Below are 27,879 nucleotides of genomic sequence, written 5' to 3' on the forward strand. Positions count from 1 at the left end.
GCTATTCCTCGCTGCCTTTCGATGAGAGCTCGGTTTATGGCCCGGATGACAGGATGAGGTTGCCTGCGCAAAGCAGCCTTGTTGTCAAGACTACTTCCTGAAATGTGATGGATAAGAAAATCCTAAGGAATGCCGTAAGCACCAGCGTGCTCTCCTCCCTTTCGTGGGCTCCCTCGCAGAGTGCGACTATCGAGGCGGCTCAGCATTCGACCAACTTCAGGCCATCAATGTTTGTAAAAGCTCCAAATGCCCCGGTTAAGCAGCCCCATTGCTGTCTTGTCTGTAACTCCACTTATGATGAAGACGGGGGCACCACGATGAACATTGGAATGTATCCGGTTTAAGATCTCGACTGCTGGACGTGGATTGGGTAGAGCGTGAGAAAGACGTATAACTGGTCGATATGATCAAAAACTTTAGATGCTGAAAGAGAGTGGCTAGAGAGTTGGTCTTGTGTTGTACTTAGAGTGCGTAGAGTTATATCATACACCCCGTCAAATTAGCTAAGCCCTTTCTGGCGAGTCTCCACCGGATGCAATTCATCTTCGGCTTGTCCCCACGAACTCGACGGTGAAAGCGACAACCTAAGCGGAAAGTGCTTTGACCTAGGTTTCAACTTGAGGTGGTCCCTAGTCAAAGATAGCTCTTAGTCATGTCAGTCGGGCGAGTCCTCGTTATTGCGGGATCTGATAGTTCTGGCGGCGCGTATGGCACCCCAGTCCCCTCATTGCCCCTCCAGGTCGCCTGCTAATGTACCTTCCGGGGTTAGTGGACTGGAGGCTGACCAGAGAGTCCTGACTGCCCATGGCTGCTATGCTCTTACAGCAACTACCGGCTTGACCGCGCAGAACACCCTTGGAGTGCAAGACATCTTTGTGGTACCGGCCGACTTCGTCGAGAAACAAATCCGAGCGGGCCTCGATGATGTCGGGGCGGACGTTGTCAAGCTTGGTATGGGCCAATACTCTCTTCTATCAATAGCTCCATCGCGGTTTCTGTCAATAGGTACTAATTTCTCCAAGGAATGCTCTCGTCCGCAACGACTATCGACGTTGTTGCGGATGCACTTACGTCGTATCAGATTCCGTCTGTGGTCTTAGATCCGGTAATGCACTTCCTTGAATACTCTGACAATGACTGACTCAGTAGAAATAGGTGATGATCTCCACCAGCGGCTCCCAGTTATTACCTGAAGCCGCAGTTCAGGGTTTGCGTACGAAATTGCTTCCTTTGACAACTATTCTTACACCAAACATCCCAGAAGCACAGCTTCTGCTGAAAGATGCTGGTCAAGAGCCTACCAATCCGGAGGACCTCCAAGGGCTCATAGATCTTGCAAAACGAGTGGCTGCACTGGGCCCTCGAGCTGTTCTGTTGAAAGGCGGGCACCTGCCACTCACGAAAGACTACACAGCCGCCAAAGGATCAGACGACGCCTCGAGGGTGATTGATATTCTATACGCCGGAGAGGAGGTAACTCAATTCGAAACAGAGTACCTAGTTTCTAAAAATACCCACGGCACCGGGTGCTCTCTTGCATCTGCCATAGCGGCGAATCTGGCGCTTGGGAAAGACTTGAAGAGAGCCGTGCGTAATGGTGTCCGTTTCGTTGAAGCGGGAATCAAGACTAGTTATGACATCGGGAAAGGAAGTGGGCCTATTAACCATTTTCACTCCGTGTACAGCTTGCCCTTCGCGCCGTATGCTTCCCCGCTCGCTAATCTGAGTTGCTTGCATGTCCGCTAACTTGTCCACAGAGGGCGGTTCCTAGAGTACGTTCTAGATCGGCCCGACGTACAATCGGTTTGGAAGCGATTCACAGAGCATGAATTCGTCTTAGGTCTGGGCAGCGGTACACTTCCCGTTGAACGTTTTAAGGAATACCTAGTTCAGGACTACTTGTACCTCGTATGCGTCACTTGTTAACGTTACTGTTCCACTCATCGTTTACGATCTAACCTATCTACCAGGTCCAATTCGCTCGAAGCAACGCACTTGCGTCCTATAAGGCAAAGGACATGGAGTCAATAGCTGCGGTAAGTTATCAAGACGTCAGTCCTCTGCTTCGCCAACTCTAAGAACCTGGTTTATATAGTCTGCCAAAATTGTTCTCCACATCCAACAAGAAACCGCGCTACATATCGATTACTGCGCGTCTTTTGGGCTATCCAAAGAAGAGATGGAGAAGGTTCCAGAGACGACAGGTAGATGATCCTTCCTAAGATCTCCCTACAATAAACTCTCAATTACTAACTGCTCCATTATCAGCTTGCACGGCGTACAGCAGATACATTCTCGACGTAGGCCAATCGGAAGACTGGCTTGCACTACAGGTCGCCCTAGCTCCTTGTCTGATTGGATATGGGGCAATTGCACAGAGGCTCCACGCGGAAGAAAAGACCCTTCGAGAGGGCAACCGATATTGGAAGTGGATAGAGAACTATGTGGCAGAGGATTACACCGAGGCTGTTCGTCTAGGCTCCGGTAAGAAACACTCGGCTCCTCATTCTAGAATGCGCGAACACTTGTTTCAGCTTGCGACTGACGGCTTTCCAGAGCTACTCGAAACTCATATGAGGAAGGTCTCGCTATCCCGGATGGAAGAGTTGGTCAAGATCTTCATCAAGGCAACCGAATTGGAGATCATGTTTTGGGACATGGGACTTGGCGCTGGACACAGCTGATGTACATATAGCTTGTCTCCATGAATGTTTGTATATAGATCAAGTTCCCTTCTATATACTTCCAGGCTCCCTTATGTATAATGGGAGTGTTCGCGTTGTATGTCGGTAGACCAACTAATACTGCCCAAGGTGGGAACAGATGATGTCCAGCGAATGGAGACATTAGCCAACTCATAGCATCGAGTTCAAACAACCTATTACCTACCTCACTGGAAGCCTAGTTTCTTGAATTTTTATGGTAGCCACATTGGCCACCTGCACTAGTCATCATTGGCCATTGGCCACTGGTACAGCTTACATAACAGCAGCGGTGTCGAGATTTTCCAATTTTCTCCTGCACTAACCCAAACAGGAACAAACGTTGCCTCAGCGCCTTCCCTTAATTTTCCTCTTCTCCCTCTTTTTCTTATCCTAAACCTTTCACCTTTCTCTCTCTCACCATTCCCTGGTCTTTCTTCTTTCTTCACTTTCTCTCTCTCTTATATCTGTGTTGCCTCTGATTCTCAAGTTGAGGATTCCTTTTACCAACAACGCAACACAACTTTCTCTCATTCACCATGTCTTCTTACGGCGGCAGCGGTGGCTACCAGCGCGATTCCTATCGGTACGTTGACATACTATCTTTGTCGCATCTCAACATAAAACATAAAAGGCTAGAGACTGGTTGAGCAACATTGTGATTCTGCTGCAAGTTGCACACTGCTATGTCTTCTGTTCCTTGTTTGAGCCGAAGCTTTGTTCACAAGCCACCGGTTTTGACGATCCTAGCCATCAACATTCAAGTTTCACATTGGATTGCTTTTATTTTTTTTTTTTTTTTAAAATCCACACTAACGTCATTCTTTCAGCTCCGGCGGTGGCGGCGGCTACTCAAACGGTTACTCTAATGGCCATGGAGGCGGCTATGGAGGTCGCGGCGGCGGTTACGGTGGTGGTGGTGGTAGTGGCTACGGAGGTGGCTACGGCGGTGGTGGTTACGGCGGCGGCGGTTACGGACGCGGCGGTGGTGGTGCCGGTGCCGGTGCCGGCGGTGACCGCATGGGTAACTTGGGTTCCGGTCTGAAGAAGCAGGACTGGGGTAAGTCCAGCTCATTATGTTGAAGGATGAATGTTAATTTGATTTTTAGATCTCGACACACTCCCTAAATTCGAGAAATCCTTCTACAAGGAGCACCCCGATGTGACTGCCCGGTCCCAGCGTGAAGTCGATGAATTCCGCAAGAAGTGCGAGATGACTGTTCAGGGACGGGATGTCCCTCGTCCAGTCGAGACCTTCGATGAAGCCGGTTTCCCCCAATATGTTCTGAGCGAAGTTAAGGCTCAGGGGTTTGAGAAGCCTACGGCTATCCAGTCTCAGGGTTGGCCTATGGCTCTCTCCGGTCGTGATGTTGTTGGTATTGCCGAAACCGGCTCCGGAAAGACCTTGTCATACTGTCTCCCCGCTATTGTTCACATCAACGCTCAGCCTCTCCTAGCTCCTGGAGATGGGCCTATTGTCCTTATTCTCGCTCCTACCCGTGAATTGGCGGTTCAGATCCAGGCTGAAATCAGCAAGTTCGGAAAGTCGTCTCGCATCAGGAACACTTGTGTGTACGGTGGTGTCCCCAAGGGTCCTCAGATTCGCGATCTTTCCCGCGGTGTTGAGGTCTGCATTGCCACTCCCGGTCGACTCATTGATATGCTCGAAGCTGGCCGCACCAACCTTCGCCGAGTTACTTACCTCGTTCTTGACGAGGCCGACCGCATGTTGGATATGGGTTTTGAGCCCCAAATTCGCAAGATCATTTCTCAGATTCGCCCTGACCGCCAGACATGCATGTGGTCAGCTACCTGGCCCAAGGAGGTCCGTCAGCTCGCCAGCGATTTCCTCAACAACTACATTCAAGTCAACATTGGTTCGATGGACTTATCCGCCAACCACCGGATCACTCAGATTGTAGAAGTTATCTCAGAATTTGAGAAGCGTGATCGCATGATCAAGCATCTTGAGAAGATCATGGAGAACCGCGGCAACAAGTGTCTCGTTTTCACTGGTACTAAGCGCATTGCCGACGAGATTACACGTTTCCTCCGTCAGGACGGATGGCCAGCACTTTGTGAGTACCTTCCTTTCATAAGCAGAAAAACAGCTTGCTAACTACTTTCAGCCATTCACGGTGACAAGCAACAACAAGAAAGAGATTGGGTTCTGAATGAGTTCAAGACAGGCAAGAGCCCAATCATGGTGGCCACTGACGTGGCTTCCCGTGGTATCGGTATGAGAAGATCGCGCTTTTCCCTTCCCCTCCCCCCTCCCTCCCCCTTCTCCCTTTTTATCTTCCTCCCTGAAGCACCCTAGCCCAATTGAGGTCGTGCAACAACCGCACAGTGCTCAGCTCTCTTAGTGCCCATGTTGGCATACTTGACTCGTCCAGGCTATGTCGGGTCTTCTGAAATGGTTCTCAAAGCCAAGAGAACCTTGGACTTACAGTGCAGTTTAGCAGACACGTAGGATTCTTCTATTCTTCTGTTCTGACTTGTGTTCATCTATTTGGACCTTGCTTGGTCGAGAAGCACGGTGGCTTCTCTTCCGGCCTGTCAAGCTGCATTCCAAGGTTACTCTAGGACCAAAGGATATCCGCCCGATATCTGCCAGCATAAGGACTGACCCTTTAACGGATCTTGAGATGAAAGACCGTGGAAGAGAGTGATGCATAGTCTCACACGGCTAATAGGGCTTCCATGCCACGCTGTTATCTGCACTAATGCTCTGTTTGCTAACCTGAATCTGTCTAAAGATGTTCGTGACATTACTCATGTCATCAATTATGATTACCCCAATAACTCAGAAGACTATGTTCACCGTATTGGTCGAACTGGTCGTGCGGGTGCTAAGGGTACCGCCATTACCTTTTTCACCACTGACAGTAAGTCTCACTGCATTTGTTTTCATAAGACGTTGCTAACGTTGTTTTACAGATGCTAAGCAGGCTCGTGACTTGGTCACTATCCTCTCTGAGGCCAAGCAGCAGATTGACCCCCGTCTCGCTGAGATGGTCCGCTACAGCGGTGGCGGCGGCCACGGTGGTGGTTATGGCCGTTGGGGTGGTCGTGGCGGCGGTCGTGGTCGCGGTGGTAACTTCACTGCCTCCAACGCAGCGCCTCTTGGTAACAACCGTCGCTGGTAGACCATCAATGCCCCCTGCATTCATGAGCTTGTACTCCCCACATTCGACGGTAGACGATCGATTTTTGCACTTTCCGACTTGCGCGTTTCCGTTGTTCTTTGATATCTCTTCGTAACTCAATATGGGCGGCGTTGGTCAATCTCACGATAGACTCGTTATGTTTTTACTCGAGCTTTTACAGGTTCCGGACTGGGATGATAACCGTGGTCATTTTACGCACTTACACGGATATACGTTAATTCTTTCTCTGCTTTAAAAAGTCGTTCTTTTTAGCCTGGACATGATTGGCTCCCAGTAGGTAGCTTGCCAATCATCATTCCAAAGATTGACATTGGATAATGTTGTAGTCTGAGCTCTCACATACTGTAGTTGCATTCTCGAATTTTGAACAGAGTGCGATTGAAGTATACCAGGTTATATATGAAGATCTGCGCGAGTGCGGTAATATAAATCTGTCCTGATACTCTCAGCCCATTCACCTGACCCTCATCACTGGCAAATGAATAGAATCCTGCCAGTATAGTAAACTAACCTCTCCACCTCTCCAGCGTCTTGCTCAATTGTGCTGCCAGAATTTCATGGAGCCGACTCGTGATATGTCCCGAATTGAACCAGAAATACGTCCCCAGGGATGTTGGACACCCATATGCTTGATATTCTGTCTCAATATCCGGTTGGTCATATCCAGGGCAGAAATCCGTCGTGTTGACTATCCCGTACTGGTCTGGGAAATCGAGGACATGACTCAAAACGCGATGCGCATCAAAGACAAGAACATTCGTATCCGGATTCCGTCTCCCGAAGCGTCTGGCTTGTGATGTGATTGCCGAATTAAACCAACCAACCTGCGTTGCATCTGGCGCGGCTGTTTCGTTGCGAAGTGTCCGTGCCTGATTCGCTGGTGTGCGGTCCAAAGGGGGTAGATTGAGGACGACAAAATCTACAAAATCTTTATACCCTAATGATACTAAAGTCTGCAATCCAGAGAAAGCCGTTTGGAGGAGGGTATTATAGAAGTCTGGAAAGGAGGAGATGGAGCTGTTTTTCGCGCTATCGTTGATGTCATTGATTCCGATCCAAATGGCTGTTAGGGTTGAGGCTGGATCTAAAATGGGTGCAGCGGATAGAGTTGCTTTATGTGAGGGGTGTTGAGAGCTGGAGGTAAGGACTAGATGCCCGTATATTGTGAACTGCCTGATCTGGTTAACGAGGGAAATGGTGTAAGGGTGGTGCAGGGGGATGCTATATGGACAAGGTGTATTCATTAGTATCCATTAGTATCCCGTCCAAAGGATATGGTATGTATCTCAGGATAGGGCAATAGAGCAACGTACTGTTCAGCTGAAACCCCCGCCCCCGCAAACGCAAAGTCCCAGAGCTGTTTCGTGCAGGATATTGGCGAGGTCAGACCCTCCTTTAATCCGCAACCTGTAAGGAATTCAACCCAGTTGGGGCCGCCGGCTGAGGTTCCTGTCTATACACATGTACCGTTAAGCTGGCTGGGCGCGGTGCTAGGCTGGTAACAGACGGACCTGATTCTGAACGATCTTATCCGTTAAGAGTGTTCGTGCATCATATGCATAGTTCAGCTGGTCTCCAATAAAGCTGTAGTTTGGGTACCCATGGGTTCCTTGGATGAATGTATACGAGTCGCCAAAGGCGATACTGTGGGTTGTAAATATTGTCAGCCCTACAATTCGATATTTGTAGTTTTCCCATCAACCGTGTCAGATCACAAATGATGGATTCAATACTGACAGATTCCGGGTCGAATCCCAGTCAAAGCCATGTCTACTCCGCGTAATTGGTTTGAAAGGGAGGGCGCTGGTTAGCGAATTGCCATTCATGAGAGCTAGGATGAAAGTTGCGGCGAGCATTGCTTAGGTGGTTTTATATCTATTTCGATTTCTTCAAGGCTAAACTACCGGGCTCCGGCGAAGGGATGCTTGCCCATCTCCACGTTCCTGATGTAGCCATATATACGTACTCAAGCCCAACTGGCTCGGGGAAACAAGCTCGACGGATAATTTCCATCATGGTTCTGGGAAGACGATCTCACGGAAGATAATTCTCCGTTGGATGACGGGCTGCTTCCATCTCGTCCGGGCGGAAGGAAGAAGATCGGCATTCTGCTTTCAATTCAACCTGACACTGGTTCGCGTTGTATACTGCTCTGGCCAGTTGGGACCTGGAAATCAACCAGTTGATAACTGATACAGGCATTTGTTGACACCTCAGGCACCAAGGCACAAAGGTACCAACTCGAGCCCATCGTCTTGTTGACCCAATAGAGCGATAAATGTGAGACAGGTGAACCGGAAAACCAACAAGTCGAAGAGGCTGAGAGCGGGGAGCCATATAAATGCTGCAGCGGTGGAGCAGGCGAGAATTCAGCCGTACTTGAGCCGACTATAGAGAGGGAGAAACCATGGGTCCCATTGCCTGGAGCACAGTCCAGCAGCTCCAGCTCGAGCCTAACTTCAGACTCTCTCACCGATGAGAATCGCAATCCAAGAGTAAGACCTCGGAAAAGCCGCACCGTACGGCGTAGCGAGGGTGGGACTGGACGAGGTCAATCCGGCCGAAGGAGGAGTCGACTCCATCTTGCATCCTAAGTTGGCCTTGTGCATCGCGCGGTACTGCGTATTTTATTTTTGCCCACCCTTACACCCTTATCGCCGGGAGAGCGAGGCGGTATCAAAAGTGTATGACAGAAAACCGAACGAGGTTTCAAGACCGTAAGCCACTATGCTGGGAGCGGTTAGCATGAAATTAATCTGGCCCGTGGCTCGGGAAGGGGACGCTAGACGGTGAGACTAGCATGGATAGGGGTTAGGCGCATGTGCTGTTAGCTTTCATAGTCGCGACATGCTGCTAATAGAATTAGAATACTCCGTAATCACGAGGGACTTGGAAAACAAGTTAGGATCACTGCAGTGCTCATGCGTTGGGAGGCGCTGGCAGCTAGAGCAGCCGTAGAATATGCATGGAACTCGACGATTGAGGGAGTTCAATGCCTGTTCATGGGCCGAGGATGAAATTATATGTCCCGAGCTGGTGTTTATCTAGTGTTATCTGGTGTTATCTGGCGGTTATCTGGTGTTCCCCTCGTCGGTTGCCCAGCTCGATACTTTCTATCGAGTATCAATCTGGCCCGGAGACATCTGACCCGATATGACATTTTGCCAGCGACGTACCTGCCTAATTGGGGCGGAAACAGTTGCGATCTCGAATCATGAGGTCTTGGCATTCTTGCCCTCGGGGATTTGCTGACCAATGAGACGCCTCTACAAGTCTGCAATCACAGGCAATTCTCCTGAACAGCAGCCAACCCTGCGCAAGCGAGAGGCAAGGTTTGCTTTTTCCAAATACTTGTCTATTCTGAGTAGAGTTCGAATAAATTGAGGTGACATTTGATCCCAATGGCGCCTTTAACGCGACGGAGACATGCCGAAATTCCGTTATGGCTCGATTTGCGTTTGGGGGCCGGGCCACCCGTTCGAGTGGCATCGCTCTGCTGTCAGAGTACTACTACGCTGGACGGAGTACACCGACGCGATCTATTATACTCTGTCGAAGACGGTTTCGGATATGCAGTGCGAGGCGCGGCTATCTGAAAATCACGAACCGGATCTTGAGTGCTGGCCATCAAGATCATTATTGGCTGGTGATGCGATGTCCAAAATATATTTAGGGTCAAAACAAGGTGCGCTCTAGAGATGTCAACAGCTGGCTAGAGAATACTAAGGCGTTCCGGTGCAGGCGACAGCCAACGACCGTCGTGCCCACGTGGATCATCTCCGGCACCAAATAGCTTATGCATAAAGTATACGAAGTACGCATACTTACATACTCAGAGTACAGCGGACACATAGCAGATTCAGCCTAACTGTTTGCTGCCAAAAAAAAAGGAGAAAAAGAAAAGCGGAAAGCGAAAAGGGGCCAAGCCTCGAGGAGCTGAGATAATGCACTGTAGTCTTGTCATACCCTGATGAGCTGCGGACCACCAGCATTATTACCCCCTTTATGCAGGGGTTAAGGAACAGGTGGTCGTTCGGCGAAACCTCTCATGTTTCTTGCATGTCGTATATCTTCCGAGTTCCAACCTCAGAGTAGGTGATAGCGGCTCTTAAAATTACGGTCCGTACAGAGGAAAGTCAATCCGTGGATGGTGAATTCTCTGCTATTTCGATGGGATTCATCGGCTTTCGTTTTCCCACTCTCAGTCCCAGGCTCGCAGCAAGAAATCCTCACCGATATTCAAATAGTGGGGATGCGCGGGGTACTGCCAATCACCAGGCATATCAAACCACACAGCTGAATTGTCCTCCCAGCGCCGGGCCGGGACCAGGGGGGCCAGAGGGACCTTCTGCGCTGCGAATGCAAATTGCATAATTTTGCAGAAATCCAGGTTGCACCTTGCGAGTTCGGCCCGTCAGTATGAATGGACCTCAAAGCTGATAGTCACCTAGTACCGGGAGCGGTTCCCTTGCTGCCGAATCTGTCACAAACGCTCGACTCCTTGGCAGTCTATTGCAGTGGGCACTAGCAGTGAGAAACTGCCCATCAAGACCGAACCATACAGAGCAAGAGGCTCAAGAAATATTGTCCGTGCTTTAAAGTCCGTGATCAAGTCCGTGACTTGTTTGGGAGCGGCCAATCGCTAGGGCTGTCCTATCAATAGGTAGCATTTTGAAATCTAGCTCGCGTCAAGCCGTACCAACTGCGAACCTGACGATACTGACTCTTCCCAAGCCTCGGGCATTATCAGGACGCCGGACTCAGGAGACGTACCAGTGGAGTGGTACTTTGTACAAGGATAGAGACTCGACATGTTTTGACTGCATGCAAGTTCCCCTATATCTCTAATTCGCGCCTCGCCTTCCTCGACCTTCAGACATTCCAGCTTCAATATCGACGGGACTCCACAATCCCCGCTTTTTCATATCCCATGTCAAATTGTCATGCGATACCGGGAGCTTTCAGCTGCAGCCGCGCTTCGTGTCGTGATTTTGTACGCTCCTCGAATAAGATCACTTACCACAAAGACCGGTCATTGAGGACCGGAGTTCGAAACTCAATTGACCTCCGGGTCAGTTCAGCCAGCTATCTTCTGATCAACATCTTGATATGATTCAGGAGTTTGAAGTCTGATTGCGTTTGATATTACTAACCGTAACCGGCAATACCGAAAAGTCAATTTGTCTATGGCCCCATCGTTTCGTGCGCTCATTGGCTAGCAGTCCTCGGTTCTCCACTGCAGCGAGCGTTCCTGACTTGTGCGGAACGAGCATAGCAGGGCTCCGGTATCGAGCGTCTATATCACGACATCCTAACCTCTTCCTCAACTACAAGCGCAAACTGCTGAAATCGGATGGACAACAAAAACCGTGAAGGTGAGAATGATGCTTAGGATGTGTGCGATTCCAAGTCATTCCAAGGGTGGGCATTCCCCACCGTCGCAACCATCCCCGCCCCATTATTGGCAATTAAGCCTCGAGCAACAGGTGACCATTGCAGACCTCCTTTTCCACCATTTCCACCAACCCCATCAGCCATGACCGGCATTAGCCGCCTTCGTTGCCTATCAGTACTTTTGCAGTGTAAAAAAATTTTATTTATTTTTTTTCTTTCTCTACAAAAAATAATTCTGATATCATCGCTCTTATTACGTAGCATTATCACGGGGATTCCCCTCCCTACTCCGTACCCCATTAGTATTTGTTGAGGATGTACTCTGTTCTATTTTGTAGTAGTCTATGAGTCCGACAACGTATGGATGCGCGCAAAGGTTGATATTCTGTCATGCCTCCACGCGCAGCTAACCCCCGGGGCCGACCTGCTAGCCCGGCACTATCTCGCTTGTTCCCTTCTGGAGTGGTGTACCGTTCCAGCCGTTTCTCGGGCACGCCATCCAAAGTCTATCGTTTAGCCTGCGTTTTAACTTGGCCAATCCACGCGGTCGACCAACGATGTTGCGCTGGCATCGCGCTAGGTTTACGACCGACTCGCAACGGACGCGCGCAGTCCGCACCGTCCAAGCCCAAATCGCGGGTAGACCATCCAAGCTCTAAATCCATACCACGATTGTCTATCAACTTTCTCTTAACCTCATGTCTTGGGCGGTTGATTGCGCCCAGTCGGGATCGCGATAACCACCGAAAATCCACGGAAAACGGTTGCTTGGGCATGACTCGTCCCTTTGCCACTGGGATGATCCCCTATATCCCCTATAAAAAATAATCATAATATCCCAGAGGGAAAGCTTAGCCGGGTTGACCTTTGAAAAGTGAGAACAGTGAGGGGAGAGTGGGCCGGCACGGGGACCGTCACCAGAAAGCGACAACACGCCGCCCCCTCTGGCCAATGAGGCGCCTTCTCGCCAAGCAGCCCCTCTGTGACAGTACAATACAAACCCCCCTTTCCCGTAATACCGTCCTGAGTCTGACCTCTGCCTCTTCCCTTCGAATTCTCTCTCCATAGAATTCTTTGCTCCAACTCCTTTAGGCCCACGTCCTGCTCCACCATTTCGGATCCCACGAGGTGCTCTGCCCTCTCGTCTTTGCCTACGGTGCGCGAGTGCCAAAGATTACAACGAGGCCCGCCGAAGCTTTAAGACGCGCCTTTCCTGCTCCAGCCTGGTCGTGCCGGGTCGAGTCAAACCATCTTCGCTCCGGTCGCTTTTTTAGGGTGATTGTGCTACCAGCCTACCAGAACTCGCCACTGGGATCGAGGCCTTGACTCCTGCGCTATCACTCTTTCGAGCTGGTGGATTCTACTTTATTTTAGCCCCCTTCTCGTATAGTTGTGACGGGGTTTGGCTTCCACTTCTCTTACACTTCGTTTTTCTTTTCGCGCCCTGCTTGGCTCCATCGCCAGTCCACAATCCAAGCTCCCCCTCGTTTCTTCCCGCTGGCCCTCGTGCTGCCGTGCCCTCCGCCACCTGCAAGAGCCAGTCGCCGTCACCCTAAGGCTGGCGAACTAAGCGATTAAGCATCGCGATCCAGCTGCACCTGCACCTTGACTACAACCGTCTTCGCATACTTCCACAGCCGTGGTAATTTGTAATAATCGCTGCGTTGGAGAGTGGAAAGACTCGTTCGCGACCATAATTACGCGTCGATCCTTCCGTTATTTTTCTCTTCTCTTATCCGCCATCCGCCCCCCCGGCATCAACGTGCAGCTTTGTTGATTGTTCGCTACCATACCTCCTCTTTTCCACTAAAGTACGTGCCAACAAGAGGAAGTCTCAAGCCTTTCTCGACTCGGGGTCACACTAAGACCTTGCCCCAATCCAATCCTCTTTCCCCTCCCCGTACTTCCTCTCACCCTGTCCTTTCTTCTCCGTCCACAAGCTTATTGTGTCGTTCGACGCGTGTTATCAACAGGCACGCGAGACTATATTAGCTTGGAAGGATCGTCAGGGATATCTTTTCCCGGTAGCGACCGCCTCTCTTGTATTATATGGACAACAGGCCTGCTTCCGAGTACGCGCAGTCAGGTTCGCTCTCACCGTTTCCAACATCTGCCGCGACACATTCTGAATTTACAGCTGCAGACCAGGCTTCTGCTGCTGCCCCTGCTCAATACACCCCTCAGCCCGAGTCGCGCCCGAACCCTCAGTACACACCGCAACCTGAGGTCCGACCCGGCACTTCCTCCAACACGCCGCAGTCTGACTACAGTCTGAACCAGCCTCCTCCAGCCGCGCGCTCGCCCGCATACCCGGAGTACCTGGCCCGCCCGCCTCAATACCACCACGCGCCGAACTCTCAGCCCGGAGGTGCGCCAGGTATGGCTCAAGCAACAAGTCCGTCCATGAACTCTCTGAACGATGGGCATCCAAATGGCCATCGCAATCAGTCGAACGTGAAGTCTGACGGAGACGTTCCTATAGATCCCTCGATTGCGGCCTCCAGCCCAACCTATCCTCCTCCTTACTCGCCTTATACGGCTCAAGGCCACGACATGGCCGCTCAGTATCAGGGCCACCCGCCGCCTCCGCCGCCTCCACAGATGTATGCGCGTCCGGAATGGTCGCATGGCTATCCGCAACATCAGCACGGTCTTCCTGGACCCTACAGCTCTCCTGCCACAACGGTTGGTCCCGCCTCCCCTGCTACGACCGCAGGGCCGCGCCCTGGCCAGGTATGTTTTTGATGATTCTGGCATCCGTTTCCAAAGGCTGCGCAATTGGTTTGATTGTTGTCTTGGGACGCTCCCGATGTCGGGGCTGCGGTCGGGCTCTCTTCAGGATGTGGAGATGCGGGCGCTTTATTTCATCATTTTCCTGATTCGGGTCATTTGCTGACAGACGGAATCCACAGGTTTACTCGTTCGTTCCGATTCCCGGTGCACAACAGCATAAGCGACCTCGTCGCCGGTATGAAGAAATCGAGCGCATGTACAAGTGTGGGTGGAATGGCTGTGAAAAGGCATACGGCACACTTAACCATCTGAATGCTCATGTTACCATGCAATCTCATGGTCAAAAGCGAACTCCAGAAGGTGAGTGAGCATTTTCACTTTGTTTGGCTGCACCTGTGATAGCCCAGTTAGCGCGGCTTGCGGCACGCGCTAGTCAGGTTACACCGCTTTAGCGTTGCGGATCGCAGTAGCGCGCCAACTTGCCGAGCAATCGGTGATATTCCTGCATCTCACTCGTTCAGCTGCTGACTGGTTACCAGAATTCAAAGAAATCCGTAAGGAGTGGAAGCAGCGGAAGAAGGAGGAGGAAGCTCAACGCAAGGTTGCCGAAGAGCGCGAGCGTGCCGCAGCTGCCGCAGCTGTTCAGAGCCAGATTGATGCTTCGGGCGCGCCAGACCTTTCACAGGGCGGCCAGCCTCCTCAGTATCCTGGCGGTGTCCGACCTCAATTACCTCCGATTGGATACCAGCCTGCTGATGGCCAGGCTCCTGGTCAATACGGCGCTGGTGCAGGTGGCATGCCTTACCAAGGCAACGGGCAAGTGGGATACCCTCCGAACTACCCGCACTCGCCGTACGGGCAGAGCGGTCAAGTTTATCAGCAACGTAAGTAGCCAGTCCTGTCTTTGCGTTGTTTAGGACCGAGCCATGAACATGAAAAGAGGGAGGACAACCGCCAGCAAACAGCACCACTACGAGGACGGTCCTTACGCCGATTGCTATGGGGTATGTAGCTGATCGATGATGGCATCGCAGAAAACCAATCGACCAGCTACCCGCAATAGATGTTCCTATACCCTTCTTTTCAAGGTTTCATGTTCTAATACCAATACCCCCACAAAATCCCCTACCGCCGCCTCCGGGTCTAATTTCTTGAGATCTTGCACACATGATACCATCTCTGGCCGTGCTTTGCTCCAGTCATAACGACGGCCTTGCAACTCATCAGTACCTTCTATTTTCCTTGTATTTCCTGTTTATTTCATGTCTTTCATGTCGAACTAGATGGTCGGATGAGAAAGAAAAGAAAGTTTCGAGTCGGGACTTGTTTTATACACCATCTGCAGATGCTTGGATCTGCGATTGTGGTTTGGGATGTTTGGCGGGGGCACTCTGCATTTGACGACCGTGTCTTCACCTGTGAACTACCTATTTGTTTTCTACTTCTATGACCTGTTCAATTCATGTGCAACATTCCTGTCCTTGTCTGTAGTTTTTGTCAGGGTTACGCTCTAACCCCCGAGCGTTGTGGAATCTCCAATCATCTTCATCTTATTCTCACATTTTTTTTTTCCTTTGTTATTTTTTTTTTTTGGATCCCTTCAGCTGTCTGGTCAAGACAAGCACGGCCACATTTTTAACGAGTTGAGGTGTCTGTTTTGTGTCTGCTTCAAATCAGTTGATGCAGTTCCTGCATTAGCACAAGAACTATAGCCCGTTAACCCGCTGCAGCTTCGACCTGTCACTACTGACTGGATCATCTCCGATTCGACTAAGAAAATGACAGATCACCAGCATTAGCGGTGCGACTCGAGACAAACTAGAGTCTACTACGGTTCTAGTGGTACCGCACTTAAGCTTACATAGTACATGCCGACATAAATGTACGTGCTAATGTATGTACGTGAGGTACCTGTATGCTCGGGCCGCGCTAGTCAGACGCCTTACTAGTCAATACAATGATGCATACTTCTTGCTTTTCCGGGTGTGACCAAACCACCAAAGTTAACCGTAGCCCTAGCCCAAGAGTAAGAGTCTTGGGCTTAGACTTGAGATCTTGGTAGACTAAGTCATTGCCCGTTTTTAGGGCCAGGCCCCGGCCCCCAGCGGGCCGGGGCGGCACTGTAGTGGCTGTGGCCTGGCACTGGCGCTGGCACTGGCAGCGTCGATCCAGCACTAGGACGAGGTGGGCATAAGAGGCAACACTAAATTCGGATCCTGCCAGCGGCCCAGCGTGGATGCGGATGAGATCATGAGGCTGAAATGTGTTGGTGGTTCTGGTTGGGCTAGCGGGTGGGCTAGGGCGTTGAGGCGGTGGATTTCTAGTTGGGTTTACTCTGTGCTTGTAACCGACGGTCTACGGGTAGTACGGAGAGCGTATCTTACTAAAGATTTAGGTAACGATAGACGGACAAGCTGGCGGGCCGGATTATCCATTATGTATTTGAGGCTTTGTGTCTGGATATACACTTGAGGGCGAAATATTCCGTCATTAAAATGCAGTAGTGGTTGTGAATCTGGAGTGCTATTATAACTGAGGTTCCAGGTTGAATAATTTAAATGTCCCCCGAATGCTGTGCATACTTCATCTGTATGGAGAATGGAAAGTTTAGGCAGGAAGGTGTGCATTGTATACTTTTGACTGTCTTCCATTCTGTGTCGGCGAGAGTTACTTGTGCTGGGAGGAAAAAGGTCACGTGCTGATACGGAGTCTCCGTTATCTAACAACACTAGCGGTGATTTGGACCGTCGCTATCAAACATTTTCCTTCTCAGCCAGACTTCGCCTCCCAATACCCGGACACAGATATTTTTGGTGGCGGTTAATCTGGAGATAACTCAATACTGTTGTCCTTTCCACTTACACTTCCTGCACCTGATACATCCCAAATTGCGCTTTACCTTTACGACTCGAATCGGCGCATTCATTTGTCCGACAACGAAGCTTAGATGCTCCGCTGCAGCAATGCCACTGCTCTTCGAACGCAGTTCTCACGAAACATAGCCTTGAGGGTGTCCACATCTTTGGACTCACCATGGACCAGACTGCCGCGGAGGGCTGTTTCGCTCGCTTGCGCGACGACTACACGAGCACGAGCAGGACCAAATGGCTCCCGAAGCTTCCCAGCAGGAACCTCACGACCGTACTCCGAGAACTCAGCTCCTGAGAAGTCTACTCCCGGGAATCCTGTCCTCGAAACGCAAATGCCGCCGACCAATGAGGCAATAGCGCTACGAGATCTCGGAGTACCAGAACCGGGTGTGCCGAGTGGTAGAAAATCGCCTGTCCGTCCCAGAGGTTCAGGCCCCGACGCCCTGATGCTCATTGCAATGAATAAGGGAGAGTCAGTCGCGAAAAAGGCAGTCGAAATGGAGCTGGCGTGGCTGAAAGATCGCACGGTGCTAGCGGAGCGGGTGCAGAGGTTGCTCAAACAGGATAATATCGCATTTGCGGCGGAGCTTGTGCGGACCGCGCAGCGTCGGCACTATGATACCCAGGGGGCGTGGAATGCGATTCTTGCGTATTGCTTCGGGAAGGGACATGCAGAGGCGGCGTTTCGGTTCTGGAATGATGTAAGCTATGTCTGCTTTTATCTTGTCGGGTTATGTGGATGATGCTGACTGCCTTTCGTCTGCAGATGAAGAAACGTGGCGGAAAACCTAACTCCTTTGCGTATACGACTATGTTGCGTGGAATGGGTCATGTAGATAGAACACCCCATGTCGACCCTATGTCAATGGCTCGGTCGATTTATCAGAACATGCTCGACCCCGACAGTCCTGTCGAACCTACTCTCATCCACCATAACGCGATGATGACTGCGTGTGGACTCCACGGAGATATGAACCTGCTATGGGAGATTGCTGGTTCCCTCCCCGAGGAAGGACCGGGATCACCGGACGTCATTACATATACGATCATCTTAAATTCCCTCAGGAGACAGATTCAAAGGCAGGCGGCCAAGCTCGGAGCGCACGAATACGGGGCGGAAAAGACCTTCAATGCGAGGCTTTCGGCTATTGCAGAGGGCAAAAGGATTTGGTCCGATGTGGTGTATCGATGGCAAAAAGGAGAGCTCGAAATGGAGAAGTCGAATGAGCTTGTTTCGTCTATGGCTGGCCTTCTCTGGGAAGGTACTGGAGATTGGCACCTATTCGAGGTGCTCAAGCTTATGCATCAAACTACCGGAATCCCCATTCTGGCGAAGGAGCCCTCGCGACAAGTCCACATCGGTTCGCGTAGAGCGCATTCGCGACAAGGCACTCCGCTCGTGCCAGAAGAGCGCGAGGATGTGCCGCTTGTGGATCGAATGGGCAGGAAACTCGAGGACATGACCCCAAAGCGTAACCCCGAGCCCGCCGACGAGCTGGAGAAGGAGGAAGAGGGGGACTACGAGCACGTTTTCGACAGTTTCTTACCGTCTAGTGCGAAACCTTATGCCGCAACCCAGCCGGCATCTGAACAACCCGAGCTCATGCGCTCAACACTCCGGAAATCTGTATACTCACGACCGGCGCCTCAACAACCGCCACCCCGCTATACTTTGCCCAAGGAGCCCGAGGAGAAAGGCCCTAGATATATGCCTATAGGCAACAGAGAGCTGTCTATAATCATGGAGACGTGCCTGCAGATGACTAATGCTGTGCAAAGTGGAAAAGCATACTGGAATCATCTAACGAAGGAAGATAACGGATACCGGATCACGCCAGATCGCCGCTCATTCATTGGGTATTTACGCATCCTCCGTGTTGCTCGGCAAAGTCGTCTCTCTCTGGAAGTCATCCGAGAGCAGATGATTCCGCAGGGCATAGAGTCGGGTTTACCGTTCCACATTGCGATGAGCACCTGCCGCCGTGACCGCAACAATCTCAATGTCTTTAAGCACGCTAACGACCTCTTGAAACTTATGGATGAATCTCTCATGATTCCCGACCACCGAGCCATGTCCAGTTACCTGGATCTCCTCAAGGTCTTGGAAGACAATCCACAGCTCCTTATGGGTCTGAATGGCCTTGACCCATCGAAACAGTCCAACCCCAATTTCCAGCACATGCGCAAAGAACTCGTCGTCAACCTACAAACAGTGGCCGCAGACAACCTCCGCCCCCTTGTTTCTACGCTTGACGATGCGTTGGAGGCTTCGTTAAAGGGCAGACCTGACTTGTCTGGTCGGCACGGCGTCGATCCTGAACTCCTCAAGTTACAGAAAGTCTCCGGTGACAAAGCTGTTGCTGTCCTCGCTAGAATAAGGTCGCTGCTTGTTGCAATTCTAATGCCGAACAGAGAAAATATCCTGCCTAAAGAGGACCGCGAGCGGTTTGAAAAGGACGAGCTTCTGTTGCGCAAGTATACCAAGGCCGATGTCATTGAGAATTTCAGAAAAAGGATGATATACCCAACTGCTGAACGGCAAGATCTTTACTATAAGCGCTTTAAACCTCAAAATGAGAATATTTTTGAGGAGACTGATGCGCTGACTGTTTACTAAGGATTTTCCGGTGATTTGGACTCTTCACTCTTCTTTCCTGTTTTCCGGATCTGAAGCATATGTGGCGTTGGTGTTGTTTTACTCTCTGACAAAGACCTTGTACAATATACTACTCATGTATAATGCATATACATAATTACTAGAATTTCAAATGCTCATAGGACAATCTTGTTGCATTAGTTTATAGTAGCCATTGCACCCTTTTCCCACCGCAGCGTTGACAAGTTGGGGCTTCGCGACCGCCTATTTTCTGCCGGGAATGCGTACGTAATGGGCGGAGCGGAAAGCCACTCTAGCCTCAGTGAAACAAGCAAACAGGAGCAGCACGAGGCGCAACAAACCTTCGTATCTCATCGCTCAAGGCACAATAACAAAGCCGTCGGTGCAAGCTCTGCTCTCTGGTAGAGCAGCTCACCTATGAATTGGTAGTGTCCTCGGCAAGTGAACCATCCAGCTTAGCACATACACCCTACATACACTCTGAACCCAGAAAGACCATAGCAATGGCCAGCTCAAGTACACCGTACTACGTCCACGATGACCCCCGTGACGACGAGTCGATTCTGGATGATGGAGTGATTGAGGCCGATGAAGGTGAGTTGCGTTCCTAAGTCAATTGTCTTCTGGCTTTTGACTAACATTATGCTTCCTGTCCTCAGCAATTGAGGCCGACGACCCTCTCCACGAGACAGACCGAACCCCCCTCCGCGGTAACATCGAACCAGACTCGTCGACTTCGCGCGGCGGCAATGGCACCAGTGGCATTTCCGGCGGCTATCTGACCTCCCGCATTCCTGGCGAAGACCGCCGCGCACCTCAGAACACCATCGACGAGAGTGTATGGCAGACGCTTTCGCGCGATCTCCTCGCCGTGTGGGAGAAGATGCGCCAGGTCCTCTACCCCAAGTACCTGGTCGGCGGTATGTTGCAGCGCGGTGGGGGCGGTATTGGGGCCGCGGAGCGCGGGGAAGCGTCAGGTTTCGGAGGCGGCGTGAGGAATTTACTTGGGCGCTGGCCCGATGCTGACGTTGTGTTGCAGGGAGGGATGAGCGAGGGGCTAAGAGATTGGGATTTATGGTGAGTTGTCACATGCTTGAAGGAGATGGCCCTGACTAACTAGGTATCTACCTACAGGGGCCCGCTTATTTTCTGCCTGCTGCTGAGTATGTTCCTCTCTATGGCGAAGGGGGATCAGTCGGATTTGGTCTTCTCTGGGGTGTTTTCCCTCGTCTGGGTCGGGGAGGCTGTTGTAACATTGCAAATTAAGTTGTTGGGTGGGAATATGTATGACTTCCAATCTTCTTTGCCACCAGTTTCTGGGTGTCTTAGTGCTAACGTGCTAGCACAGTTCGTTCTTTCAGTCTATCTGTATCATCGGTTACACGCTCTTCCCTCTTGTTATCGCTGCGCTTCTCAGCGCATTCGGCCTGCCCACGATCGTCCGGATACCGGTCTACCTGGTCTTGATTGCTTGGTCTCTGGCCGCAGGAGTGAGTATTCTAGGGGGCTCTGGTGTCGTGCGGAACCGGGTCGGTATCGCGGTATATCCGCTGTTTGTCTTTTATATTGCGATCGGTTGTCTTTGCTTTATCAGTTAAGCAAGCAACGAGAATGTCCTGCACTGTGCAAGAAAACCACACGTGCTCTGAAGCTCCAAATAATAGAGAAGCATGCGCGGATACCACCAGGACAGGGTGATTGATTGATTTGATTTGGTATATTTCAATGCGATTCAGCTTCTTCTTTTGTTCCTTTGTCATATTGCATTATGTAGATACTAGATTCTTGTGCCACTGCATGCTATTCAATGAGACATTGAGCTTCATGTTATGCGCGGCAGATGTTGATCTCCGAAACTCAGGACGTTTATTCTGCGGGGCCGGAGTGAGCGGTGACCAGGTGACGACTGAATTCAGCCAGCGACAACACAGCACAGCACAGCAACCGTTGCAAATCGAGATCTTTGATTCATCCCGCTTCTTCCCCTCCTCTGGCACATTCTACAGGCACTGTGCCGAGTGATATACCTCTAACCACGAAATTCATATTTTCCTATGCGACAAGGTTCCATTCAGCTTCGAATTCGTCATTGATTGAGCCTTGTTGCCTCATTGCCGCTGAGACCGGGATTCCGACGGGCCTTCATTCCCCCACGTTCAACTCGACTAAAGCATCGCCCGAACCTAAATAAGGGATTTTTTTTACCCGTTTCCCCTTTTCTTTTGAACGCTGCCGTTATTTTGTTTAGCGAATAAAAAACGGCGAGGTATTTGTTCAAAAAACGGGATTGTTAAGGTAAGCACTTTGTTGCGTCCGACTGGACCTTACACACGTGCGATGATACCTTCTGAATGAGATGGGAGGCCTGCGCTGGATTCAGACGGCGGTAGTTGGCTTTTCTTGAAGCCTTTTCTTATGTTGAACAACTCGTTTGATCGAACTCCGATATTGAATGGTGCGTTAATCATAGGCATTGCAGGTTCCGTTTAGCCTCGTCGCTGGTACCGAGCACTACCGGCTCAACACCCCTGCATGTGCTCCTTCTCTCTTCTTGCCACATTAAGTTAGGAAGCTCAGGTCTTGTGGGGAGCTCTTCGATATGGCGCCAGAGATGCGGAAAGAAGTGTTAGATGTCGAGAATGGTGTCACGAATCAGAGTAAGCCTCATTTGATTTCCAATTTTGGATTGTTTGGATAAGACAGAATAACCTGGTGTGGGATTTGTAGCACCTGCAGACGATTCCCAAACGTCCGATAACGATGGTGGTGAGCGTCCTGTACGAAACAAGTTAAAGAAGACTACCATTACTTCGGCCCCAAACCAGCGCGATGATTCTAGCAGGGCGAGCAGCCGGGGCAGGAAGCGGTCATATAATAGCGACGAGGAGAATCCCGAGGACGATTCTGGTCATAGGCGGAAGCGGTCGCGGGACTCGAATACGGAGGAAATGGCAGACGCAGCGCCAGCGAAAGAAACAACAGCTGTGACGCTTAAACTTGATGCGCAGGAGGAGCAGCCGGAGCAGCCACAGGCACAGGCCCAAGGCTCAGCAAGCGGATTGAAGAAGAAGAGGAGTAGGGATCAATTGGATAAGGATGAAGCGAAGGTTGAGGATAAGGCGGCTAAGGCGGAAGTTAAGGACTCTTCGGAGAATCGTGAATCTGCTGAGAAGACTGCGGCTACAGCTACAGCTGAAGGGGAACCTGAGAAGAAGAGGCACAGGGATGTACTCGGGGAGAGGGAACCGGTATGTAACACTCGACGAAGACTTCATGCGGTTATTTTGAAACTGAACTGACTTCTTGATATTCTTAATAGGCTCCTCTTCCTAGCCCGTTCGCAAACACATCGTCCGTATCGCCATTTGGGTCAATTGCCGCTTCATCTTCCAAACAAGCTGAAGACGCGAAGCCCGCTACATCTCCAGCCGCATTTGCCTCCTCAAGTTTAGCTGCGTTTGCTGGCTCAGAGCAATCACCCTTCGGCTCTCTCGGTGCGTCAACGCCATCGGTTTTCAAATCATCAACCGAGTCCGTTCCCGCGGGTTCAGACAAGCCCGCTGCCACCGGATTTGCCTCGGCAGCCAAATCGTCTGGCTTTGCAGGGTTGGGAGGAGGGTTCTCGGGGTTCAGCGGCGGCTTCGGGGCTGCAGCTGCGAGTACAGGGGGTGGTCTGACCAGTTTTGCTGCTCCTGGTGGCTCGGCTCTTCTGGGTACTTCCAGCGCGAAGCCTTTTGGTGCTGAAGCTGACTCGGATGAGGGGGATGATAAGGACGATGAGGGGGAGACTGGGCCTGCAGAGTTCGAGCAGGATAAGACCGACGAAAGATTCTACGAGCGGCAGAGTAAGTTACCTGACGAATGCCTATTTTGCGGCCCTTGCTGATTGGCAATAGTTGAAACCGGTGAAGAGCAAGAGAAGACATACTTCACCTGCAAAGCCAAACTCTTCCACTTTTCGAACAAGGAATGGCGTGAGCGAGGTCTCGGTACTTTCAAGGTCAACGTCAAGGTCACCGACGACGTTGAAGACAAAAAGGGGGCGCGTATGATCATGCGCGCTGACGGAGTTGGGCGCGTCATGCTTAATACGCCCTTGTTCAAGGGGATGAAGGTTGGCGATGCCGCGGGCAATGAGCCGAAATCCACAAAACAGATTCACTTGGCGAGCTTGGAGGACAACCGTTCTGTTCCGCTCTTGCTAAGGGTGAGTCACATATCCAACATAATATGTCTCGCGTTTGATAGAGATTGGAAAGAGGCTAACTGTTATTGAGCAGACGGGGAGTGAAGACCAGGCTAAGGAGCTGTACCATACGCTCCAGGACTTGTTAAGCCATCAGTAACTTGGAGACTCATTTGTACCTTAGCAGAGTGCCCGTGAGCAACCAACAGTTCCTGTATGTGTATCTTCTACGAAGAGTGATAGCATAAGGTCTGCAGGCGGCTATTTTGCATTCGGAATGGGATTGGGAAGTAAGTTAAGCCACGAAGTAGTTGGAAACCTGGGTACTACTTCTTCATAATCTATTGTTAGTTAGTATTTGCATATACCAAGTACGTTATATGATCACTCTTGACCTTTGTCGTACCTGTCCACGCTATCCGTAATTCGCAATATAGATTGACATACTGAGCACGTGACTGCGCGTTTGCCTCAGTATGACTCGAGATGACATTTTCAGCATTCTTTCGTCTACGGACGTTCGGTTCATCAACCACAATGGGGCGCCCAAATGGCCCGACAGAAGACAAAAAAGACGGCATCATTCACTGGCGCTGGACCCGCTGAGAATAGAAACCATGCTGAGCGAACCAGCAGCCAACATAATCTGACCACTGGCGTGTCGGGATGCGCGCTGCAAGTGCAACAAAGCGCAGAGGATACAAATGCTGCGAGACAGAAACGTAAACTTGACGAGACGGTCTCTGAAACTCTGAATTCTCAAGAGAATATTGATGACAATGTAGCCCCCGTGGAAGAAGAATCTGCACAAAGCAAGATCGCGGGTTCAATGAGCGCGACAAAGCAGCCCGGCAAGAGGCGCAAATCGGCGGCGAGCTCTGAAAGGCAGCAACAACCGCGGAAGCCATCCCCTCCATGGCCAGATCATTTCAAACACTTATCTCGGACCCACCGGGCCTTGAATCTAATCTACACCTTCTGCTGCACGCGGAAACACTTCGCGACGACATTCGACAATATCAAGAAGGCTGTACAAGCGCAGACAGGGACAGAACTTACAATCGAGGATATTGCGCGAGTACGTGTCCTTATACCGCGGGCTGTGAGATTCGAGTATGTGAATGAGGCGAGGCTGGATGTTTTGAGTGCTGGAGAGAGAGAGGTCAAGGGGTGGGGCGGGGCCATCGATAATGGAAATGGAGATGAAATGAATGGTGAGGCGGATGCGAAATTAGACGGCGTCATGTACGCGTTGTTATTCGAGTTTCTGGATGGAGACTTGAAGAAGGAGAAGAAAAGTCTTACTTCAGGGACCAGAGACAAAGACGAGGATCTGAGGATGCCGGTTTACAGCCAGAAGCAGATGCTGGGTCTGATTGAGAAGCGGAATGGAAAGTTCGCAGACGCAGTTGATGCGTTTCTTGTCAGGTGCGAGGATGAAGGGGTTGACGCTGTCGAGCGGCTGGAAAGAGAGAAGGATGGATTTATCCCTGTTCTTCCTGACATTGGGTCTAAGGAAGGGCTTGCAGATGGTCTGTCGTCGAAAGTTAGAGGGCCAATCCCTAAGGACCGCAAGACGATGGCGGAGATTATTGAAGAGATACGCTGTCTGGACTGGTATACAGGGCAGATTGTACCTGATGGACATAGGGCATTCGATGCCCAGCCGGCTATTTATGGGGATTTAAGATTTGCGCTCTCGCAGGATCTTGTCAATGCTCTATACAACACGAAGGGCATAACGCGGTTCTATTCGCATCAAGCGGAGGCAATAAATCATCTCCACGACGGGAAAAATGTCATTGTCTCAACATCGACCAGCTCCGGAAAGTCGCTGATTTACCAGGTTCCAATGCTGCACGAACTCGAGCAGGACTCGGACAGCAGGGGCATGTACATATTTCCTACGAAGGCCCTTGCGCAGGACCAGAAACGCAGTATGCAGGAGCTGCTGCAGTATCTGAACAGTTTACAGGGAACGATGGTGGAAACATTCGATGGCGACACGCCCATGGCGAATCGTAATCTTATTCGTGATGAAGCGCGCATCATCTTCACGAACCCGGATATGCTGCACATTACAATCCTTCCGCAGGAGAGCTCGTGGCGGACTTTCCTCCAGAATCTCAAATTTGTGGTCGTCGACGAACTTCACGTCTACAACGGACTATTCGGATCTCATGTTGCGCTCATCATGCGTCGCCTGCGCCGGATATGTGCTGCTGTCGGAAACCGGCATGTCCGATTTATATCCTGCTCAGCAACGGTTGCTAACCCAGAAGAACATATGCGGGCAATCTTCGGCGTCGACGATGTGCAACTGATTGATTTTGACGGTTCTCCCTGCGGCCGGAAGGAGTTTCTTTGCTGGAACACGCCGTTCAAAGACCCTGGTGATCCCACATCTGGACGTGGCGATAGCGTTGCCGAAGCCGCACGGCTCTTCTGTCAACTTATTCTCCGTGGCGCGCGAGTGATTGCCTTCTGCCGTATCCGCAAGCTATGCGAAGTTCTACTCCAGGCGGTCCGGAGCGAATGCAATCGTCTCGAGCGGCCAGAGGTCGGGAATATGATAATGGGCTACCGCGGCGGCTACAGCCCCCAGGACAGGAGAAGAATTGAAGCGGAGATGTTCCAGGGTCAGTTACTCGGCATCGTGGCAACCAATGCCCTCGAACTAGGCGTTGACATCGGCTCCCTGGATGCGGTCATTACACTTGGCTTTCCGTACTCGATTTCAAATTTGCGCCAGCAGAGCGGCCGCGCTGGACGCAGAAACAAGGACAGCCTTTCCATTCTTATTGGCGAGCGCTATCCCACAGACCAATTCTACATGCGAAATCCTGAAGAGCTCTTCTCCAAACCGAACTGCGAACTGCAGGTTGATCTCACCAACGAACTTGTCTTAGAAGGCCATGTTCAATGCGCTGCCTTTGAACTCCCCATCAAGCCCGACGATGATCAGATCTACTTTGGTCCCCAGCTATCTGAATTCGCATCCACCCGCCTTGTCCGTGATGCAATGGGGTTTTACCATTGTCATGAGAGGTTCAGACCCCAGCCGTCACGTTGCGTCCCCATTCGCGACACAGAAGACCAGCACTTTGCCGTCATTGACACAACGAACGCTCGGAATGTGGTTCTCGAAGAGGTTGAAGCCTCCCGCGCTTTCTTCACCCTTTACGAAGGTGGCATCTTCCTTCACCAAGGCCAAACATATCTCGTCAAAGAACTAAACCCTGACCGCTTCTTTGCTCGTGTTGTCTGCGTCACGGTCGATTGGAATACTATGCAGCGCGACTTCACAGACATCGACCCTGTTGAGACAGAGCACATGCGTCTCATTACCTCATCCTCCCCAACCAAAGCCACAAAAATAACAGACTCCTCAAGCACCCGCTCACTGGAACGAGAAAAAGAAAGGGCGATTCGCGCTTTCTTCGGCCCCATTCGCATCCACGCCATCGTCTACGGCTTCTTCAAGATCGACAAACGCGGGCGCGTCCTTGACGCTGTTGCCGTTGACAACCCGCCCATCACAATCATGACGAAAGGGATGTGGCTCGATGTTCCCAAGGTTGCGCTTGATATACTCGAATCCAGACGCCTGAATATTGCTGCTGCGATTCATGCAGCTGAACATGCAATCTTATCTCTCCTGCCGAGTTTTGTCATCTCGAGTCCGGGTGATGTTAGGACGGAGTGTAAGGTTGCGAAGAAGGAATTGGGCAAGGATTTGCAGAAAGTTGTGAGGAGGGGTGGTGGCGTTGGTGACCAAGACAATATCCCCGTGCTGAAGCCCCCACACCGCCAACGACCCGCACGATTGACATTTTACGATGCGAAGGGAGGCTCATGCGGTTCCGGCATTGCACGAAAGGCATTCGAGTTCATTGACTCGCTCCTGAAGCGTGCTGTCGCGCGGATAGAGGCTTGTGCCTGCGTTACACCGAAGGGCTGCCTGGAGTGTGTGTGCGATGAGCGATGTAAGGAGATGAACTCGGTTATGAGTAAGGCTGGGGCGGGTGTAGTATTGAGATGTTTGCTGGGATGGGAGGTTGATGTTGAAGCGTTGCCTTGGGGGGAAATTGATCAGGATGATGGTGGGGAAATGGGAGAGTTAGCCGGGGGTTTGGAGACGGTTGTTTTGGCGAGGGAAGTTCCCTATCGAGGGTCTGAGTGAGACGAGCCCGAAAGGTCTGTTCTA

General features: G+C 51.1%; 9 protein-coding genes across 9 annotated transcripts, besides 1 other annotated feature; 7 read left to right on the forward strand and 2 right to left on the reverse strand.

Annotated features, from left to right (window-relative positions):
* Positions 1-27,879: part of a sequence feature (contig 1.101 1..209568(-1)) that runs on past both edges of the window.
* ANIA_10762 (DNA-directed DNA polymerase alpha catalytic subunit POL1) lies at positions 653-2,740 on the forward strand (the record flags this gene model as incomplete). The annotated part of the gene is made up of 9 exons (XM_050612451.1): positions 653-705; positions 770-951; positions 1,023-1,105; positions 1,156-1,700; positions 1,758-1,908; positions 1,971-2,036; positions 2,096-2,204; positions 2,269-2,484; positions 2,557-2,740. 9 exons carry the CDS (start codon positions 653-655, stop codon positions 2,682-2,684), a joined length of 1,533 nt encoding a protein of 510 aa, XP_050467046.1. The 3' UTR covers positions 2,685-2,740.
* ANIA_05931 (DEAD-box ATP-dependent RNA helicase DBP2) lies at positions 3,132-6,185 on the forward strand. Its single transcript, XM_658443.2, has 6 exons — positions 3,132-3,288; positions 3,533-3,762; positions 3,812-4,780; positions 4,832-4,939; positions 5,462-5,590; positions 5,643-6,185. The coding sequence occupies exons 1-6, from the start codon at positions 3,242-3,244 to the stop codon at positions 5,849-5,851; spliced, it is 1,692 nt and encodes a 563-aa protein (XP_663535.1). The 5' UTR covers positions 3,132-3,241; the 3' UTR covers positions 5,852-6,185.
* Positions 6,379-7,728, reverse strand: ANIA_05930 (SGNH/GDSL hydrolase family protein; the record flags this gene model as incomplete). The annotated part of the gene is made up of 4 exons (XM_658442.2): positions 6,379-7,093; positions 7,186-7,325; positions 7,384-7,516; positions 7,610-7,728. The coding sequence occupies 4 exons, from the start codon at positions 7,726-7,728 to the stop codon at positions 6,379-6,381; spliced, it is 1,107 nt and encodes a 368-aa protein (XP_663534.2).
* On the forward strand, positions 13,104-15,062 carry ANIA_05929 (putative C2H2 transcription factor (Con7); the record flags this gene model as incomplete). The annotated part of the gene is made up of 6 exons (XM_050612462.1): positions 13,104-13,661; positions 13,749-13,999; positions 14,179-14,359; positions 14,539-14,883; positions 14,917-15,003; positions 15,034-15,062. Exons 1-6 carry the CDS (start codon positions 13,316-13,318, stop codon positions 15,060-15,062), a joined length of 1,239 nt encoding a protein of 412 aa, XP_050467047.1. The 5' UTR covers positions 13,104-13,315.
* On the reverse strand, positions 15,828-16,434 carry ANIA_05928 (uncharacterized protein; the record flags this gene model as incomplete). Its single annotated transcript, XM_658440.2, has 4 exons — positions 15,828-15,928; positions 15,968-16,014; positions 16,047-16,354; positions 16,384-16,434. The coding sequence occupies 4 exons, from the start codon at positions 16,432-16,434 to the stop codon at positions 15,828-15,830; spliced, it is 507 nt and encodes a 168-aa protein (XP_663532.2).
* Positions 16,947-19,486, forward strand: ANIA_05927 (pentatricopeptide repeat-containing protein; the record flags this gene model as incomplete). Its single annotated transcript, XM_658439.1, has 2 exons — positions 16,947-17,570; positions 17,636-19,486. 2 exons carry the CDS (start codon positions 16,947-16,949, stop codon positions 19,484-19,486), a joined length of 2,475 nt encoding a protein of 824 aa, XP_663531.1.
* ANIA_05926 (Yip1 domain protein) lies at positions 19,810-21,301 on the forward strand. The gene is made up of 4 exons (XM_050612466.1): positions 19,810-20,080; positions 20,146-20,563; positions 20,621-20,770; positions 20,835-21,301. Exons 1-4 carry the CDS (start codon positions 19,990-19,992, stop codon positions 21,082-21,084), a joined length of 909 nt encoding a protein of 302 aa, XP_050467048.1. The 5' UTR covers positions 19,810-19,989; the 3' UTR covers positions 21,085-21,301.
* On the forward strand, positions 21,471-24,036 carry ANIA_10754 (ATP-dependent 3'-5' DNA helicase). Its single transcript, XM_050612470.1, has 6 exons — positions 21,471-21,781; positions 21,966-22,143; positions 22,214-22,734; positions 22,806-23,331; positions 23,383-23,693; positions 23,767-24,036. Exons 2-6 carry the CDS (start codon positions 22,086-22,088, stop codon positions 23,830-23,832), a joined length of 1,482 nt encoding a protein of 493 aa, XP_050467049.1. The 5' UTR covers positions 21,471-21,781; positions 21,966-22,085; the 3' UTR covers positions 23,833-24,036.
* ANIA_10757 (ATP-dependent 3'-5' DNA helicase) lies at positions 24,199-27,855 on the forward strand (the record flags this gene model as incomplete). The annotated part of the gene is made up of 1 exon (XM_050612472.1): positions 24,199-27,855. The coding sequence occupies exon 1, from the start codon at positions 24,223-24,225 to the stop codon at positions 27,853-27,855; it is 3,633 nt and encodes a 1,210-aa protein (XP_050467050.1). The 5' UTR covers positions 24,199-24,222.

Source organism: Aspergillus nidulans, chromosome I, assembly GCF_000011425.1.
Source record: "Aspergillus nidulans FGSC A4 chromosome I".
Lineage (NCBI taxonomy): Eukaryota > Fungi > Ascomycota > Eurotiomycetes > Eurotiales > Aspergillaceae > Aspergillus > Aspergillus nidulans.

Coding starts and splice junctions, on each gene's coding strand:
- ANIA_05926 (XM_050612466.1), top strand. CDS start 19,990: ATGGCCAGCTCAAGTACACCGTACTACGTCCACGATGACCCCCGTGAC. Junction 20,081..20,145: donor AGTGATTGAGGCCGATGAAG/GTGAGTTGCGTT, acceptor TCCTGTCCTCAG/CAATTGAGGCCGACGACCCT. Junction 20,771..20,834: donor AAGTTGTTGGGTGGGAATAT/GTATGACTTCCA, acceptor GTGCTAGCACAG/TTCGTTCTTTCAGTCTATCT.
- ANIA_05931 (XM_658443.2), top strand. CDS start 3,242: ATGTCTTCTTACGGCGGCAGCGGTGGCTACCAGCGCGATTCCTATCG. Junction 3,289..3,532: donor TACCAGCGCGATTCCTATCG/GTACGTTGACAT, acceptor TCATTCTTTCAG/CTCCGGCGGTGGCGGCGGCT. Junction 4,940..5,461: donor CGTGGCTTCCCGTGGTATCG/GTATGAGAAGAT, acceptor ATCTGTCTAAAG/ATGTTCGTGACATTACTCAT.
- ANIA_10754 (XM_050612470.1), top strand. CDS start 22,086: ATGGCGCCAGAGATGCGGAAAGAAGTGTTAGATGTCGAGAATGGTGTC. Junction 22,144..22,213: donor GAATGGTGTCACGAATCAGA/GTAAGCCTCATT, acceptor TGGGATTTGTAG/CACCTGCAGACGATTCCCAA. Junction 23,694..23,766: donor CTGTTCCGCTCTTGCTAAGG/GTGAGTCACATA, acceptor GTTATTGAGCAG/ACGGGGAGTGAAGACCAGGC.